Below are 19,230 nucleotides of genomic sequence, written 5' to 3' on the forward strand. Positions count from 1 at the left end.
TGAAGACGCCATCTAAGATTGATAAGAGTAGAGTAAATTGAAATCTATGAGCGATTTCTTTTCTAAAAAAAATTAAACCAAAAATATTTATCTAAAAACAAGGAGAAAATGTTAAAAAAAACCGGTTCCAAGAGTGCGCTGGCTTCGTGCGCGAACGATTCGTCATTCTGTCTGTCCTCTTATAATTATTTATCATAGCTGTTGTTGCTTTGTTTTTGTTAAAATATACTTCTAATTCTAGACTTCTACTTTTAATCATCCTCATTTATCTATATTCCCACATTCCTGAAAAGGAAAAGTCAAAGAAAAAGTCAAAGAAAAAGAAAGAATGAATGAATGAATGAATGAAAAGATAAACAAACAAAACTTTAGCTTTTTAGCTTAATTTTTATTTGAACACATATTACATTCTACAAATACTTTTATATTTAAATGTAGTTTGTCCCTTCGCTGTCATTATTACTGTGTTATAACTGACTGTATTTATAAGGAACTTGGTTATTGATAAGCAAGATAATGGCATTCAACCCGTGATAAAAATCAAATAAACACAAAAGTAGACAATGGAATAAGGGTCTACTAAAGTGTATTAGTCTAATATCTATTGCACGGGTTTAATGACTTCACTCTACTATTGAGCCCTAGTTGGTGCCATACACCATACTAATGCGCAAATGTGTAGACACCGATAGAGGGTATGCCCACGAGAGAAGCGTAGGAAACCAACACGAGTAGCCTCAGTTTTCCAGATTCTCAAGTACTCTCTCGGCATCCCATGTTTAGATCAGAGTATCTAAAACGGAAGACTGTTTTTCATCTCTATTTTAAAATAATAAATTCACCAAAAATACTGTTTTATTTTTCCTACGAGACTTCAAATTCAGAAAGAGCGCGCTCGCAATGAAAAGACGCGTTTTAGATACTCTCGCCTTAAATGGTGTCGACATATCAGAGCGCGCGAAAGAACTTGGTTATTTTAAAAAGTATGGTTTAGCATTTTACACCTATTTCTGAATGTATTAGATTTATACCAGAGAATTCCTTTATAACCGCAATGCAAAATTTGCGAGGAGTTTGAATAACTATTGTTGTAGTTTCTCATACATGTGAAAACACTTTTGTTTCCACGTGGACATAAGACTGGTCAATCCAGAACAATAGCAATTCAAATCCAATGTCATATTTGCATTCGGTGTACGACTGTTCAATGTTATGACATGTGGTAAAATCATGGTAAGGAATCGACTATTTTTGTTAAACAAATTACTTTCTAACGAACTTTGTGAGTGTGTGTTTACTGTGAATACATAACATGCATACAAAATGTGCTAACCTTACATCTATGCCGAGTCTGTAGTGCCTTTATGGTGCATTAAAATATAATTATGCAATATTAAAACGAATGTAAAATTATTCAACACACTTACCAGCCCCAAAATTGTGCCATTTACAATGCAATAAAGTCATTGAAGTCCTCGATTGATCTTCAGAATCATGTACACTTAAGACAACGATTGGTTAAACCTAGCATGGGCAATGGAGTCCGAAGCAACACATGGACTCAGTATCTAGCGTACAAGCATATCAACAGTACACTAGCGCTTGTTTTTTTTCCGCACCTAGGTGATAAATGTGCTACTGAGTCTGCGTATGTTGCTTCCAGTCCAATTCTAGAGTGAACCAGAGGAAGATCCAGGGCTATCCCAACATACATTGCGAGTGAAATATTTAAAGAATGTCCATTTTAACAGCTGAAATTAATAAAATTAAATGAAATTTAATGAAATTAAAACCGGAGTAATAATAAGCTCGCAAAGGCACTTGGGATAGCCCTGGATCGTCCGAGTGAGTTTGTCGTGCTCATAAGATACAATGTCAAATCCAGATGCTTTATGTTCTGCTCATAAATCTATGAGAATTTTAACATTTCAACACATTATATTATCCTTATTTTGTTAGTTATCTCATTACTATAGTTTTATGATATTTTCATGTTGTTTTTTTTTCCATTTTACGAACAAATAATTGAATAACTGCTACGTATGTGAAATTTCCTAACTAAGAAACTATTTGAAAGCGTTGATTAATCCTTCAAATGCTATATTGTATGGAGCCATTTTGAAACCATCCTGTATGCGAGGTTAACAGGAAAATACAAAAAATATCACAAATTCCATCGATAGGTGAGATTTTTTTGTATTTTGCTAGCCTCAGTTTGGAATACCCATGGGTGCTCCATCTTGAAGTATTTTTTCATTAAACATTCCCTTAGAGAAAGCAAAATCCCTATTTGAAAACTTAGGCTATAAATAGCAAAGTTAAGACTAAGGGGAAGAATAATCGAGTTTCTCCATTGTTCGTTGACTTGAATGCTTATTCAATATCAAAAAAGTAAAGCAATTGTTTATGGTCCCTTTAAGATTAATAGAAAGATCACCGGTCCTTAATCTCTCTCTTGACTCTCTTGGAGATACGTCCAAAGACTAACCCGCCTAAGAATATTATAGCAAGTGCGATAGCGATGACCATGAAGAAGTAGTTTTTGGAAGGTGAAGCGGAGAGGGATAAGGCAACGTCACTTAAAGTTTCAAACTGAGCGATCTGGAAGGAAATGAGAGAACAGATGAGAACAATTATGATCAATGACAGTCAGTTTATAACTGAACATAAATGACACCATCAAAGTGTCGTTATTCTGTATTAGTATATGCTAGATGTACTTTCGCTTGCATTAGTGATTGATAGTCATTGCAGTGATGAAGATGACATTGTTCATGGTGATGGTGATGCCGATGATGATGATGCCTTGATGATGGTAATGAAGGATTAGAATAACTGATGCTGATGACAAGTGGTGATGATGATTAGTGATGATGCCATTCATGAAGATGACAATGATGGTGATAATGATGATGGTGATGATGATACCTTGATGATGGTAATATAAATATTAAGAGTTGTTGATGATGATAGTGATGATAATCACGATGACGTTGATGAGATTTGGTAGATTTGTTATTGAGTATCATTCTCTTAAATAAAATTGGTGGGTGGGTGGGTGGATGGGTGGATGGGTGGATGGATGGATGGATGAATGAATGGATGGATGGATGGATGGATGGGTGGGTGGGTGGGTGGGTGGGTGGATGGATGGATGGATGGATGGATGGATGGATGGATGGATGGATGGATGAAAGGATGGATGGATGGATGGATGGATGGAGGGAGGGAAAGAGGGAGGGAGGGAAAGAGGGAGGGAGGGAAAGAGGGAGGGAGGGAGGGAGGGAGGGATGGATGAATGGATGGATGGAGTGACTAACTGATGGACTGATTGATTTAATTGATGATGCTCATGATTGCTGGTTGCTGCAGAAGGTGGTACCTGAAAACCTTCTCACAAATATTATATGTAGAATCTAGTCCACTAATATCACACATGTATGAAATCAGATATGTGTGAATAAAAAATGCCTGTGCTATTTTTTCACAAATTTCTCATCTCATTTTCTGGGAAATGAAAAGATAATCACTCAGAATTTCAAGTCAAAGAAAAGTTGAACTATTCACGCTTACCTTTCCAACACCCCACATTTTCATTCTGGTATTAAGCAAAGAATTACAGCTCTTGCTAAGTCGATATCTCTTTTTAGTCTTTATTTCCAACAGGCACTGCATTACTGCAAGAGAAAATACGGGAATTAGTTACAATCATTGAGAATACTCCGCACCCATGGAGGGAAATCCATGTAATATTTTCTTATTTATTACCCAGAAATTTCCAGAAAGATATATTACAGCATGCTGTACACAAACCCTCCCAAGCTTTAGAAACTTGTAGATAAATCTTTTCTTCTTTATTCAGTGCCTAATCAAGTGTTTAAGGTCAATCTGGATCTAAATATGGACCTCTAAAGCTAAGCAGGCAGAGTACTAACCTACCAAGCCACACTTGCTCCTTAAAACAAGTGTGTGAGGTCACTGAGGATCAAAGTATGGACCTCTTGCTTAGCAGGCAGCACACTAACCAACCAAGCCACACTTGCTCCTTAAAACAAGTGTGTGAGGTCACTGAGGATTAAACTATGGACCTCTTGCTTAGCAGGCAGCACACTAACCAATCAAGCCACACTTGCTCATTAAAACAGGTGTGTGTGAGGTCACTGAGGATCAAAGTATGGACCTCTTGTTTAGCAGGCAGCACACTAACCAACCAAGCCACACTTGCTCCTTAAAACAAGTATTTGAGGTCACTAAGGATCAGGTTCACAGACCCCTTGCAGTATGTAGGAATGCAGCTCAATTTGGAGGACATGACAATAGGTTTCCAATTCTCAGGAGATTGAAATTCTTTTGTTTTGTCCTCCAAAATAAGCTGCTTTGATGTCACATGCAAGGGGTCTATTCAGAGAAATATGCCATTTTGCATGATGGTATCATTTTACTACCAAAATGCTTCTTTTCTTTCTCATTCAAATTTGTATTTCCTCATGAGAATAGTAAGACAATTGGTGCTAATTAACTGAACAAAAGAAAGTGCGCAAGGGATTCTGGTAGCTGTAGTAAATGACACTATAATGCCTATATGCCATAATGCAAGTGACCTATTATGAATTTCATACCTCTGCCATGTCCTGGGGGAACCTCTTCGCAATAATGCATCAGGTCTGTAACACATGCTTCATGGAGAACAGGGTCAGCATAGATGTCTGTTCTGCCCTCCTTCATGGTTCTAATTACCTCCTGAATAAATAATAATAGAATAATGATATGTTTAATAATGAATAACAAAACTAAAGGAAAAAAATTCCCTATGTCTATTCCATTAGCTTCATTATTCATTGATAAAAAATCTGATACTAAGCGCCATTGTGGCAATCAATAAAATCAGAGTTAACTGAAAATTCAGTTTGAATGTTTTAAGAACTGTTTTAGATCAGTTTCAAAGCCTTTCATCGTTTAATTTTAAATGCTATTTTATTCCAATGCGTCGTCTTATCTCTTAATCTATCTCAATCTTAGTGCTAGGGGTCACGGAACGCTCTAGAACATGGGGGAGCTAAAATGGAGACTAGGATGGGAAAAATGGGGGCTAAGATTGGAAAATATAAGAGACTAGTATGAGAAAAAGGGAAAAAGTAGGGTGGGTGGGGGACTGTAATCCCCCTCCTCCACACCTTCCGCAACCAATGAATGCCCCAAATTTTTTCCACAAGCATCTTGTCCCTGAAGGTGCTGACACACAGTGCAACATCACATGCAACATTGCACGCAACAGGACTGTTGCAGCGTTTCTCACCAAACTTGTTGCAACGTTGCATGCAACAAATCTGAAGTTGAATTGCACTCTATTCTTGCAACATTGCAAGAAACAAATTTCATCATGTGAACATGGTTGCGACATTAACTGCAACATTTTGAAATTTCCAGCCAATCAGCTTGCACCAAATTTATAACTGCTGACCAAATATCTTAACATAGCAGGCTGAAACAAGCGATGTTGCGTGATTTTGTTGCAATCTGTGTCACCCCGATTCAAATTTGTTGCTTGCAAAGTTGCATGTAATGTTGCGCCATGTATCAGCACCTTGAAAGTCCATTGTTTTACAAATCAATAGCAAAAATTCAGATATTATTTATAAGTAAAATAAAGACTGCAAGAGTGAATTCAGGGGGATGGATTGAGAGGCTAGCCATCCTTCTTTGAAGTTTTTAAATATAAGGGACTGGTTATTATTTGGGGGGGGGGGGGGCAGTGCAAAATTAGATATGCCATGTTTCCTTTTTCCTGGCCCCCCTTATTTTATGATTTTCTTATCCCCCCCCCCCCCAAGCTAAATACAAGCCTACAAACACACACACTTTTAGTTGCATAGATATATATGGCCCCCTGATCTCGTCCTGCATAAAATTGCACCAGCACCTGCACCTCTCCTCTCTAAGCACCCCCTCCTCTATAAGCACCCCCTTCCCCTCTAAGCACCCTCTCCTCTCTAAGCAACCCCCTCCCCTCTAAGCACCCCCCTCGCCTCTAAATAATGACCAGTTTCTTATTTTTAAACTTGAATAACGATATTTGGGTTTAATTCCCATCTGGGGCTCAAAAAGTTTTCCGAGTTCCCTATATCTATTCCATTAAGCGTGGTTTTCACTATGACATAAGCATAAGCATAAGCACAAGCAGAAGCATAAAAGGAAGGGGATTGCTTTGATTCTTGTGCCTATGCTTATGCTTATGTCACAGTGAGGACGTCAACAGAGAAGTGAGTGGGCTTGATACGCTTATGTCTGTGTTTATGCTTATGCTTATGTCGCTAGTGAAAACCACGCTTTAGTTTCATTATCCATTACTGACATATCATTATTCTATTAAGATTGCTTTGAAACTAATAATCATCAACTGAACATCATGTCTACTCACCACATAGCATTTATTATTTGTTATTTTCCTCAGATTGTCTCTCAAGCATTCCTCTACTTTGCCTTTGCCTGGTTCAATGTTGTCGCAAAGCAATCCAACCTGAAGACAAGATTTGTTAATAAGTCAGATAAACCAAACTTCACATGAACCAAACCTAATTGAAACAATGGATAACAAGCTAAGGTGGTCTTCTTTGGTGTCATTAGGTTCAGCTCATGTGAAGTTCAGCATTTGAAATGAGCCCAGGTAACACTAACAAAAGACTGAGGAAAATAAGAAATTATCTATTTTCCTATAGCCCTTACCAAAGTAAAAACGTTCTTCAATTGAGGCCCCGTCCACACATATCCGGAAATTTTTTTATCCACAAATATTTTTTTTACGGATATGGGTTGCATCCACACGTGTCCGCAAATTTTTGTGTCCGTATCCGCAAATTTTAGGAAAACAGATACGTGTGGATGGTGAAAACGATTCGAATGTGCTGTGTGTGGACGCAAACATTTTCGTATCCACAAAAAATAATTTCCAGATACGTGTGGACGGGGCCTGAATGTACACTGCTTTTAGCTGTACAATACTGATTATCAGTTTATTCTGAGTTAATTTTGTGCATACAGAACATCAAGAAGTTTGGTGTTACAGAAAATGTATTGACTTTTGAAAAAAAAAATTTTAATTTACTTAGAGAATGGGAAAAGAAAATGGGAATGATATGATGAAAGAAATCTAAGCATTTTGAAAAGAAGGGACAATGTAATAATAATTATTGAAAGAGAAGAATGAAAATAAGAAAAAAATTTTTCAGTCCAGTATCTTAGGAAATTGTTTGAATATTACATTATATATACATTATAGATAAAAAGAATGTTAACAAAGAGACGCAACAAGTACCTCTTTTTGGCAGACTCTGGAAAGAACAGGATCAAGGCGATAGTCCAAAGCTTCCTCGTGCATAACAGAGCGGATGTAAGCTTCACAGTCTTCAGAAAGTCTCTACAAAACAAAACAAAACAAACCAAATTGTAAATAATCGATCTCACAGTCCCTGAAGGAATAGATTTTTTCTTGAACTCCATACAGTGAATAGACCCCTTGCATTGATTTCCTAGAGAAATTGTTCTGGGGGACACAATAATAGGGCATCTTTTCTTATGGAAAAAAAATCCATTGTTTTGTCCCCCAGAACAATTCCCCTCTAGACTCAGTCCAAGGGGTCTAAGCAAAAGTCTATCTTTATGGCCATGATTTAATGGTAAAACTTCAACCTTTTTTTACTGAGACGAGTCACTTGTTTGATTTCTGGGAACATTATAGGAATACTTAGAGTTTGTTTGATGTGTTGTGGCTATGGGTTGAATGCATTGCTATGGTGCTGTCAGTCACCACTTAGTCAAGTTTGTTTGATGTGTTGTGGCTATGGGTTGAATGCATTGCTATGGTGCTGTTAGTCACCACTGAGTCAAGTTTGTTTTGTGAGTTGTTTGTATTTGTATTTGTATTTGTATTTTTTATTTTATATTATATCTTCATTTGTAAACAAGTGAACGATTACAATGGAGATATGGATTTTACATTCTTGAGTTGAGAATATCTTACTTGTTCTCTGCTCTCACTAGTAAGATATCACCTCAACACTCAAAGATAAAATCTGTATCTCCACGCTGCCATGTAATATCCTCTATAGAGCAGTTTAAATCTGAAAAGCTCACAGCATGAACATGGAGTTGACACAACATGGGGGAGAAAGCCAGGCAAACACATTGCATTAGAATTTACTCTCTATTCAATCAAATACCCGGAACATGGCATAAACACAGTGCGAACATAGTCACGCCAAAGTCATGGCACTGTCAGACCAATTACATTGCACAAAAAAAAAATCAGCCAATTGGCCTATTTCACTATGACGTCACACCAAAACAATCTATTGTTTAAACGCAAAGGATCATGGTCATCAGAGGGGGTCAAATCAATGCAAATTCACCGAAAATTGTTCTAAACACGTATCAATCCATGAAGAGAAGTAGAATAGCCAGCAAACGCTCAGAATATTTTTTAGTACATATTAACACATATTATATCTGAAAACCAGGCCATTTTTGATTAAACTGTTTCGCTAGGAGCAAATTTTGTTGAATTTTCTATTGGATTTGATGATTCTATCCCCCACATAAACAAGCAGTGACGTCATAGTGAAATAGGGCAATTAAAATTCTAAAAAATTGGAGAACTAAAGATATCAACTTACATCGATGTGCTTCTTAAGGCAGCCAACCATCTGACCATCGCCATGTTTATCAACACCTTTGCAGAACTTTTTCATGTCTCTCTTACAGGCTCCTTGTAACTCTGGGTCTAGTTGATCATCTAGCAAAATCAAACATCAAAATTGCTACTTAAAGTCAACACATGCTGGATTTTTATTAGCCTTTCTGGAATTGCAGAACTTATTGTGTCATGGGGCTGTTTTAAGGAGGACTTTGGAACATCAGTGGACCAAGCAAAGGGAATGATGCAGTCAAAAACAGAGTGATCCACCAACGGTTCACGCTGGCTTTTAGTTGACTAATACGCAGCCTGTAAAGTCCTCCACTAGTCATAAAAATGTAAAATGTATTGAGACCATGTATAAATGCACTATATGAGAACCTCCCATTATCATTATTATTCAATTGCACTATTACTTTAAATTGCACTATGTGGTCATGGGATTTTGTAATCACTTGTATAATTTAAAGACCAAATTGTATTCCACTAAATTCTATTTGGGAAGCACAGGTGGCGTAGTGGTGAGAGTCTTCACCTCTCATCAATGCGACCCGGGTTTGAGTCCCTAAGAGCTCGGTGTTGTATGTGAGTTGAGTTGTTTGTTGGTTCTCTCCTGTGCTTCAAGGGTTTTTCTCCGGGTTCTCCGGTTTCCTCCCTTCCCAAAAACCAACTTCTAAATTCTAATTCGATCTTGGGCTTTCACCTAGCATGGTTCTGAGGGTTCCATTCATGATTGTCCCACTCTGTGATTACAGAGAAAACTGATAGATAATAGATATTACCATCATTAATCACATACCTCTGTATTGTGTCTTTTGTCTCTTTGTCACCATGCTACGACATCTGAACAAGAACAATTATGATTCTGTTAAAAGTGATTTATTGTCTTTTAACTTGTTTCAGATTTTGTACAAAAAAAGGATGGACTAATGAGATGAACCAATGGGATAGAATGAATGGATTGTTGGGAAGGGTTAATGAGATGGGAAAGAAAAATGAATGGAATGGTTGGAGTGAATAAATAAATAAATGGATGGATGGGATGAATAGATTGAAGGGAAATGTTTATAGAGAAGGATGGTAGATGGATGGATGAATTCTTGGGATAGGATAGAAGTTAATGGGTTGAAAGGAAATGTTTATTAAGGATGGTAGATGGATGGATGAACTCTTGGGATGAGATAGGATAAATGGATTGATTGGAAATGTGTATAGAGAGGGATGGGATGGGATGGGATGGGATGAATGGAATAAATGGAAATGTTTATTGAGAAGTATCTGGTAGATGGATGGATGAATTCTTGGGATAGGATAGGATAGGATAGGATGAATAGATGAATGAGAAGGAAAGTAGATGGATGAATGGGGACAGAATAAATGAATAAATTATAAAAGGGAATAACAACTAACTTGGGATCCATCTTTGGTTCATGTTTGTGCTCCTTCAAGCATTTCAAGAGCTCATTTGGTTCCACATCAGAACAGAAGTGCTGCACAAAATGACAAACAAACATAATTTGAACTATTGAACGTTAAGCTAACAATCTGAAGCTGGTGTATTTTGCATTTCTTTGAAAGCCAATCCAACAGGCATTTTGCATGATGACATCATTCAAACTACCAGAAGGCTTCAAGAAGTTTCTTTCTCATTGAAAAGGTAATTGCCTTGCAAGACAGCTAGTGCTTATTAACTGAACAAAGAGAAGTATGCAATGGATTCTGGCCTTGATTCGGCCTTGAAGACTGTCACAATGAAAAATGAGATTTTTCACAACCTTGGTGTTACCACAAGAAAAATATTACAGATATCTTCTCATACTCATTAATAATTCATGAGTAAACCAGCCAATCAATGGGCTATTTTTGGGTCACATGATGTTACTTGAAACCTGGTAAAGTCCTGTGACTGAATTAATTTTGTTCCAGCTACTCCAAGTCAAATAATTAATGAGCATGAGAAGTCATTTCAAAGCCTCCAATATCGGACTGGACGGGATTTCAAGTCCAAGCAATTAGTTCCAGTCCAAGGCAGAGCTTTGAAATATAACTAAATAAACTTATTTCAAAAAACATTGTTGGTTGGAGTTCTGAAATTTCAGACCAATTCCCAGCACAGGTCATGGCTCAAAGGTGTCGCATATTTAGATAATATTAATTTATTGTGTAATACTAATTATTACAAAGACAAAATAATTATTCATTTCCTTAAATTCGCCACTCACAGTCCACAATTTGATTCAAATGGTCTTGGATTACAGATTTCAGATCTCCGACCTACAATGTTTTTTAGGTGTATACAAAATCTTCACCTCAATTGCTCTCTGGCAGGTCTTGACCAACTGGAAATCAATATCAGGCATCTGCATTTCTTTTTTCTGAAATGTAAAAATTGGAAAAAGTTAACAAGTTACAGCTTACAGTGGGATGTATGCTAATTTATTAGGGAAGAAATAGAAAACACATGCACATGCTGTGTGCAGTTATAAAGCATGCAGGGGTTGGCAGAACATGAGAGAAGTGTTAGGAGAAGCATGATGCATAGCGGAGTGTTTCTCGACACTTCTCAAGTGTTTTGCCAACCCCCAAATGCTCTATAATGTCACACAGCACAGCAAGCAAGTTTTTTTTTCTTTTATAACATACAAATTACAATAACCATTATTTTGCATAGGAATGATGCAACTGAAAGTGCATGCATGTGCTGTGTGGTCTCAAAAAGCAAGCACTCCCAACCAATCAAAACATGAGATTTATAACAGTTATTCCTATAGCTCTCTTGAGTCTAACAACCATAACAACAATATAATTGCCTAGCCGGGTCCAGGCTCCAAATTACAAGAGAAATCTAATTTTATAAAGAGATTTAGTAAGCACAACACTATTTAAAAGAGGATGGTGCAAGCTGACAAATGGTTTTCAAAAGACCATTGACAAAACATTGAGGACAACTCTTTTCAATGTCTTGTTCCAAATGTTGTGAGAACATCAGCTGTCATTTTTGAAAGCTATTTGTCAGCCTCCATGCCATCCTCTTTCACCAAAATTGTTTGCTAAATATCTCTATTAGTGGGTAATAAACAACATTGTAACAACGTGAAATGTTATTGTCATTTTCTGGGCTTCTTATTAAATCATGTGATGGCAGCCATGACAGGAGGCAGGAACAACTGAATCTGGTCTAATCTGATTCACATGAGAAAGAATTCCATTTCTAGAGGAAAAGGGTTCTGTCATTGTGCCTCCTGTGATAACCAAGGAAACCTTACCCTCCCACCCTCTTGAGTGGGGTATTTATTTTATATTCGTACAGAATTTAGATTTGCATTTTGTAATAAGCTTTGGTTATTTAAGTCATTATTTGTACCCCAACCCATTGTTTCTGTTTTTTCTGGTTTTGGGATTAACTGCTGCCATCAGGAGATCCCAGCGCAAAGCCTCTATTTATGCATTGGCACCAACCTCTCGTTCAAAGATTTGTTCCTGGCATTTCTCTTGAAGAGAGTCAAAGTTATCCTTGAGGCACTCCAACACCTGCAGAAAGAAAATTCAAAAAACATTTTTCATAAATGCATAATTTTAAAGAAAACAGCCACATAACTAATCTAATCATATTTAAATCATTAATTTTTTCTTCCAGTGTAAACTAACTCGGCTGAAATGGCTCTCTCCTGTGAATTTGGCAGAGTTTCTATCAGAAATATGTTGGCTCACACTGATAATTTTAATTTCTTTGCTTTTAGTTTTGCATTAAAGCAATCAGACCTTGGTTTACAACCTGGTTTAGTACTGCAATAGCCTTAGATGAATATTTCCTTAATATCAACCTTATTAGGGACCTTAAGATCCAAAACAGGAGCAAGGATGATGAGGCCCGAAGATAACACAAGCACATTTTTTTGCATGTCGTTGTCCTTGCCATTGCCATTGCCATCTTCTCTAGAAAATCACTGCTTCACATATCCATTTTGCTCTCTGTTATGCATAAGGCCATGAAAGCATCAGTTGGTGCTTTTTCACCTTCTAGCTATGAAGGCAAAGGCCATGATAGCATCAATTGGTGCTTTTTTCACCTTCTATCTATGAAGGCAAAGGCAAGGACAACAGTGTGCACACACACAAAAAAACGGTTTTTAAAAACGTGCTCACGTCATGACCTTTCATGCTTCCGTTATGCATCGTAAGATCACTATTAATCGACGTAATATGTTTAACACATAGAGAGCCCAGACCAAATTTATCATAACGTTTTAATGTAGCAACTAAAAGGCTTAGATGTATGTGGTTTCTTGGCTTGTAAAAATGAAAATAGGTGTATTGTATAGAATGGTCTGAACCCAGGTGAATGAAAGTGGGTCTAATGAGTGCGCATCGCTGCTTCAGTGTTGTGGGGGGTGTTATGGGCAGTGTTATTGTTTCTGATAAGCCTATTATAATATTATAATACGCCGCCAATTACGCAAATCCAGGTAATTAGACTATTGTTGTCGTGGCAGTATAAATATGACCAATCTGATTTTATTCTTCACTTGACTCTGGAGATGACTTCCGCTCAGGTTGTCGAAATGTCAGTCACATCAAACAGTCCTTCTCAGGACTACATCCACTTGGATGATCATAATACAAATATTTTTACTTCGATAAACGAAAATAGGTATGTAATTATTGCCTTAGAGAAGCCATTTTTACCTTAGCCTGTCCCGCTGTGACGTGAGAACAAAGTTTTTTAGCATCACTACTACAAGCACCAAATAATTCAGGGTCAAAATGAATGTTTTCTCCCTAAAAAGAAATTCATAAAATGATTTTTAAAAAATCAACATTACTGCAGTTTTCCATATTCTAGAAACTCAGTAGTTGTGAGTTGCGCACTGAAATTTGGTTTTTCACCGCCGTCAATCAAAAATAATCAGTTGGTACCTTTTATGTCATTGACTGGCGGCAGTGAAAAAACAATTTCACGACAAGCTGTTGGAATATCTGAGCTCGCAGAATATGGAATACTGCAGTAAGTGAAAACAGAAATATTCAAGGATCTTGTAATATGAATATATAATATTGACATTAGGGATTAGTGTAAGAACAACACAATGATGTTGTCAAGAACAACAAACAGAACAGCAACGAATTTAACAACAATGATGAATGCAGTGACATCAACACAGGTGACAACAACAACACAACAACACCATCAACAACAATGACTGTAGCACCATCAACACAGGTGACAACAACAACAGCAACAACACCATCAACAACAATGACTGTAGCACCATCAACACACGTGACAACAACAACAGCAACAACACCATCAACAACAATGACTGTAGCACCATCAACACACGTGACAACAACAACACAACACCATCAACAACAATGACTGTAGCACCATCAACACACGTGACAACAACAATAGCAACAACACCATCAACAACAATGACTGTAGCACCATCAACACACGTGACAACAACAACAGCAACAACACCATCAACAACAATGACTGTAGCACCATCAACACACGTGACAACAACAACACAGGCAATTTGATCAACAACAATGACTGTAGCACCATCAACACACGTGACAACAACAACACAACAACACCATCAACTACAATGACTGTAGCACCATCAACACATGTGACAACAACTACACAGGCAATTTGATCAACAACAATGACTGTAGCACCATCAACACACGTGACAACAACAACACAACAACACCATCAACAACAATGACTGTAGCACCATCAACACATGTGACAACAACAACACAGGCAACTTGATCAACAATGACAACTGCAACATAGTTAACTTCATCAACAACAATGACACAGCTACAACATAACAAATCTAACTATAAGACCATTAACACCATTATTAACAACAGCAACAACATAAAAAAGTCTAACTACAAAACCACATTAGCATCAAAATGAGAGAAACAACAACAATATCAACAAAAATAACAACATCAGCAGGAGCAATTTTAATACCATCAACAACAAAAACAGCATCTGCATCTATTTAAAGTAATAGACCCCTTGCAGTACTTCAGAATGCAGCTCAATTGGGAGGACATAATAGGTTTCCAATTGAGATTGAAATTATTTTCTTCTGTCCTCCAAATTGATCTGCATTGACGTCACATGCAAGGTGTCTATTTGGAGGAAATAGCAATAGGTTTCCAATTCTCAGGAGATAGAAATTCTTTTCTTCTGTCCTCCAAATTGATCTGCATTGACATCACATACAAGGGGCCTATAACTGTTATTATTTGGTTCCTATTTACCTCCTCTTTTTGGGCAACATGCAGCTCAGCACGACACTTATCAGAGATGACATGCTTATTTTCATTTATTACTGCATCTCGCACCAGTTTGCTCAAACACTTTATGACCTCATGTCTGTGATGATTAAAAACAACCAATCAGAAATCAATACCATAAAATATCATTTGTTAGCCATTAAGTATCTTTTTCATAGAAACTGTCAACCACACAACAGCTTGGTGATAGTGGACTGTCAATAAATTAAGGTTGCCCAAACATGGCAGACAGTAAGTTGGCAGGAAGATTTGTCTTGTATTTTACTGCAACCTTAACCAATCCCTGATCTACCCCTGTAGAACAGTGAAGCCTGATTCTCACTAGTGACGCAGGCCCGGCGGGGGGGGGGGGGGGGGGGGGGGGCTCCCATATATGGACTATACAGGGATGATCCGCTGAACAGGGTATGGTTTCTCGAGTTTCTTGTCATGAACAGGGTATGCAATTTCACTCAAGGTCCAAGTTCTTCCTGAGTTTCCTGTCATATTCAGGGTTTCTACTTTCGTATTGACCGAAACTGGTTATTATGGTCGTAAAAAATCAATGTGAGATGACATGAATATTGAAACAGGAATTCAGTGCAATTAATCATATCTTTTGTCATAAAAAGGGTCTACAAATTTGATTTTTTTTTTGTCATAAACAGGGTACCTCTTTTAGAATCCCAGCGGAACACCCCAATTCCACCCAAATTCTGGCGGAGTAATCCCCCCCCCCGGGGACGCAGGCGACGTAAGCATAAGCACAAGCAGACACAAGAAAAACAAAATTTTCTGTTCTCTTCTCTTCTCTCCTTCTTTTCAATAGTGAAAAACATGATTTAGAAACCTTCTAATACTTACTTCTCATACACACACACATATATATATCTCCTATCGGGCCGATAAACCCACCTAATGCACCCTTGAAGTCTCATATGAGACTTGGTAGCTCAGTGGTTAGAGCTTGGTACTGGAATTGCCAGGGCACGGGTTTAAATCCCATTGAAGACTCAGAATTTTCTTTCAATTTGCAGCTGCATAATTTGCTTGATATACTACGAGGATCAGCTCAATTTGATACATTACAACCGCAGTACAAATACATGTCTCATATATATTCTCATATGCAGATACTTACTTATCTCGGGCATCTCGACAATGCTCCTGTGCATCTTCTCTACAGGCCTTCTTGAACTTAGCAGAAAACCTAAAGTCTTTCAGTTCAATCTTGAAATAAGGGATTAAAAGGATTGTCAAAAACATTTCAAATGTTAAAAATCTATGGTCATGGTCATGATTGTGTTTCTCTAAAACTTATTTTGCACATTTGATAATATTATTGCATGGAACCCACATATTACAATCTATATAATCATCATCATCATTATCATCACCATAATCATTATCATCACCATCAACAGTAATATGATGATAATGATGCCGATGATGATGATGATGATGATGGTGATGATGATGGTGATGATGATGATGATGATGATGATGGTGATGATGATGGTGATGATGATGGTGATGGTGATGATGATGGTGATGATGATGATGGTGATGATGATGGTGATGATGATGGTGATGATGATGGTGATGATGATGGTGGTAATAATGATGATGATAATGATGATGATAATGATGATAAGGATGATGGTGATAATGATGATAATGATGATGATTATGCTGATGATCTAGTGTAAATGGTGATAATACCAATGATAGAGTCTACTTAATACTCACCAGTTGCCAGTGTTCTATAGAAGCTTTACATTTGCCATCCATCTCAGGGTCATTTTTGTGGTCAATAAGACAAGGAAGAACACCTTCAGAATCACCTTGGTTCACAACATCCTGAAAATAACCCCAATCTTCAGTATACAAAACACTATCAACCACATCATGGAGATCAGAGAGCTACTACACCACTACAAGTACAAGTATGAGTTGGACTTTGCCATTTGAATCTTGTACTCTCAACGACAACTTTTCCAAAATCTCAAAGTGTGCACAGCAACAGCACTGGTATCCTAAAAATTGTGCATTCTGATTGGCTGTGTGAGTAGGTGGTATTTTCTATCTTTGGCCGTGCTCTGATATCCTGACGTAAGGTTTACTTCATCCAGACATGTACACAGGATAGAGTGGATAACTGCATATCCGTAAACAAATTTACAAACAAAATCGTACAAATTAGTGCAAAATTTGGGCTACGGTCTACTGAGGTCTACTGAACTTACTAATTTGTACAAATGTGTGCAAAGTTTTGTAGGTCTACGGTCTACTGAGGTCTACTGAGCATACTAATTTGTACAAATTTGTGCAAAGTTTTGTAGGTCTACGGTCTACTGAGGTCTACTGAGCTTACTAATTTGTGCAAATTTGTGCAAAATTTTGTAGGGGTACGGTCTACTGAGGTCTACTGAACTTACTAATTTGTGCAAATTTGTGCAAAGTTTTGTAGGGCTATGAGGACTACTGAACTTACTAATTTGCGCAAAATTTGTACAATTTCTTACGATACACATGGACATATGGTATGCACTCTAACAGATTTATAAACATCAAAACAAATCGTAAAACAAGTGGAAAGGTAAATGGGGACTATATAATATCTCACCTCACAAAATTTGGTCACCATTCCTGTACACATGCGTACTAGTGTTTGATCAAGCTGATAATCCTGTGAATAGACAGACAAAACATCAAATATAACAAATATTTTCACAGCGCATTAGAGATTTAGATTGTGCTTCTTCAAGCATATTTTTCATGGGGAAAAAAAGCACAGATTTGAATCCTGCCTGTAGCTGGGAGTTTTTTTCTGAGAAAAATATGCTTGAAGAAACACAAAACAAATCTGTTAAGTCCAAGTTCAAACACTGTTGAGGATTTGCTGTATACAGAAAGTAAAAACCTGCATAAATGAACCAGTAGGTTTAGAAACCCGCAGGCTGAAATTTACTGACCAATTTACTCCATAAAGCACCCAATATACAAGAACCAATTGAGCCTGACAGGTTTTTATGTGAAAGGTATAAAGCTTTGGCAAACATGTACAAAACATGTTGTAAAGGTTACAGTGCGACTACTCCAACCAAAGCCACCTCGACAAATTTTCTACAAATTAGCCAATCAAAAGTAGGAATCTGAACAATAGAATTGCTACAAATGGGACAAATATCCATGGGTTTACACGGCTTAGAAGACTGCCGGCACCTTTGTTGTGGAATATAAACGTGCTGTCACATAGTAACATAGTGATAAGATCTAACAGTGTCAGCCTGATAATATCTTTGTCTGGAAGAAATAAACTGTAATCATAAAGACTGTGTTTTATTTGGTCTCTAGTTTGCTTTCCTGCCGTATTTGAAGTCGTACATTTCTATTTTTCTATATCTTTGGTGACACGAATCACTAATTTGCGAAGAAAATATATTACAAGCTCTTCTTCATCATTTAGTTTCACCAACCGGAACGACGGAAGAATATTTAAATTCAAAATTTGCCGTTAATCTATTGTCTAAATACTCAAACACTATTGGATAATTTGCGGAAAATTTGTCGAGGTGGCTTTGGTTGGAGTAGTCGCACTGTAAATGGGACTATCGTTAATGTTTAATATAAATAGAAGACCTTCCAGGGTCAACAGCTCACTTACTAAAAAAGCAGGAGAATTTGTTGTTGGCTTGTAAATAAGGAGCTGTTAAGAACCTACTAAGGCTGATCCCTACCTCCCCCCCCCCCCCCCCCCAGAGGAATTTGGAATTTCATAGGGCTAGTGAGGGTCAGAGAAATGACAAAATTACAGAGTTTATATGGAAGAAAATATGGTAGGGGGATCTTTAAAAGTATTGTGATTCACTAAATAGTCTCTTATATTTTTGAGACAATATTTTGTGGTATTGTCGTTTCAAAATTAAGGTTTCTGATTGGCTAATGACAGATGAAAATGAAAGCTTGAGCACACTCGCGTCAAATTTTTACGCTTGTTGTTTGCGCCATAGCGCCACTCATGAGGAGAATTTCACTTTTAATCAAAGAAAATCAGTCAGTTTTTTTTCCCTTTTTTGTGAGTTAAATTCTTTAGAATCGCGATACAAAACTAATTACAATTTTAAGAAAACAATACCACGAAATATTGATGGCGTTGGACCCAACTAGCCATCAATATTTCGTGGTATTGTTGTCTCAAAATCGTAATTAGTTTACAAAATTCCTCCATGGGGGAA

General features: G+C 37.2%; 1 protein-coding gene across 2 annotated transcripts in view; it reads right to left on the reverse strand.

Annotated features, from left to right (window-relative positions):
• Window positions 1-367: 367 nt before the first annotated feature.
• Window positions 368-19,230, reverse strand: part of LOC116292546 (Golgi apparatus protein 1) — a 34,354-nt gene continuing 15,491 nt past the window's right edge. For both annotated transcript variants that reach the window (XM_031699887.2, XM_031699886.2), the window contains 15 exons: window positions 17,619-17,681; window positions 16,742-16,852; window positions 16,134-16,222; window positions 14,978-15,092; window positions 13,376-13,468; window positions 12,149-12,220; window positions 10,999-11,064; window positions 10,100-10,179; window positions 9,489-9,532; window positions 8,670-8,788; window positions 7,313-7,414; window positions 6,419-6,517; window positions 4,620-4,740; window positions 3,574-3,677; window positions 368-2,601 (listed from right to left, as the gene is read on the reverse strand). In XM_031699887.2, the coding sequence (XP_031555747.2) occupies window positions 2,434-2,601; window positions 3,574-3,677; window positions 4,620-4,740; window positions 6,419-6,517; window positions 7,313-7,414; window positions 8,670-8,788; window positions 9,489-9,532; window positions 10,100-10,179; window positions 10,999-11,064; window positions 12,149-12,220; window positions 13,376-13,468; window positions 14,978-15,092; window positions 16,134-16,222; window positions 16,742-16,852; window positions 17,619-17,681 (1,446 nt within the window). In that variant the 3' untranslated portion in view covers window positions 368-2,433. The remainder of the gene's footprint in view (window positions 2,602-3,573; window positions 3,678-4,619; window positions 4,741-6,418; window positions 6,518-7,312; window positions 7,415-8,669; window positions 8,789-9,488; window positions 9,533-10,099; window positions 10,180-10,998; window positions 11,065-12,148; window positions 12,221-13,375; window positions 13,469-14,977; window positions 15,093-16,133; window positions 16,223-16,741; window positions 16,853-17,618; window positions 17,682-19,230) is intronic.

Source organism: Actinia tenebrosa, unplaced genomic scaffold (assembly GCF_029948245.1).
Source record: "Actinia tenebrosa isolate PJP-AT-01 unplaced genomic scaffold, QUT_ActTen_1.0 PGA_scaffold2__45_contigs__length_23673736, whole genome shotgun sequence".
In the NCBI taxonomy this organism is placed as follows: Eukaryota; Metazoa; Cnidaria; class Anthozoa; order Actiniaria; family Actiniidae; genus Actinia; species Actinia tenebrosa.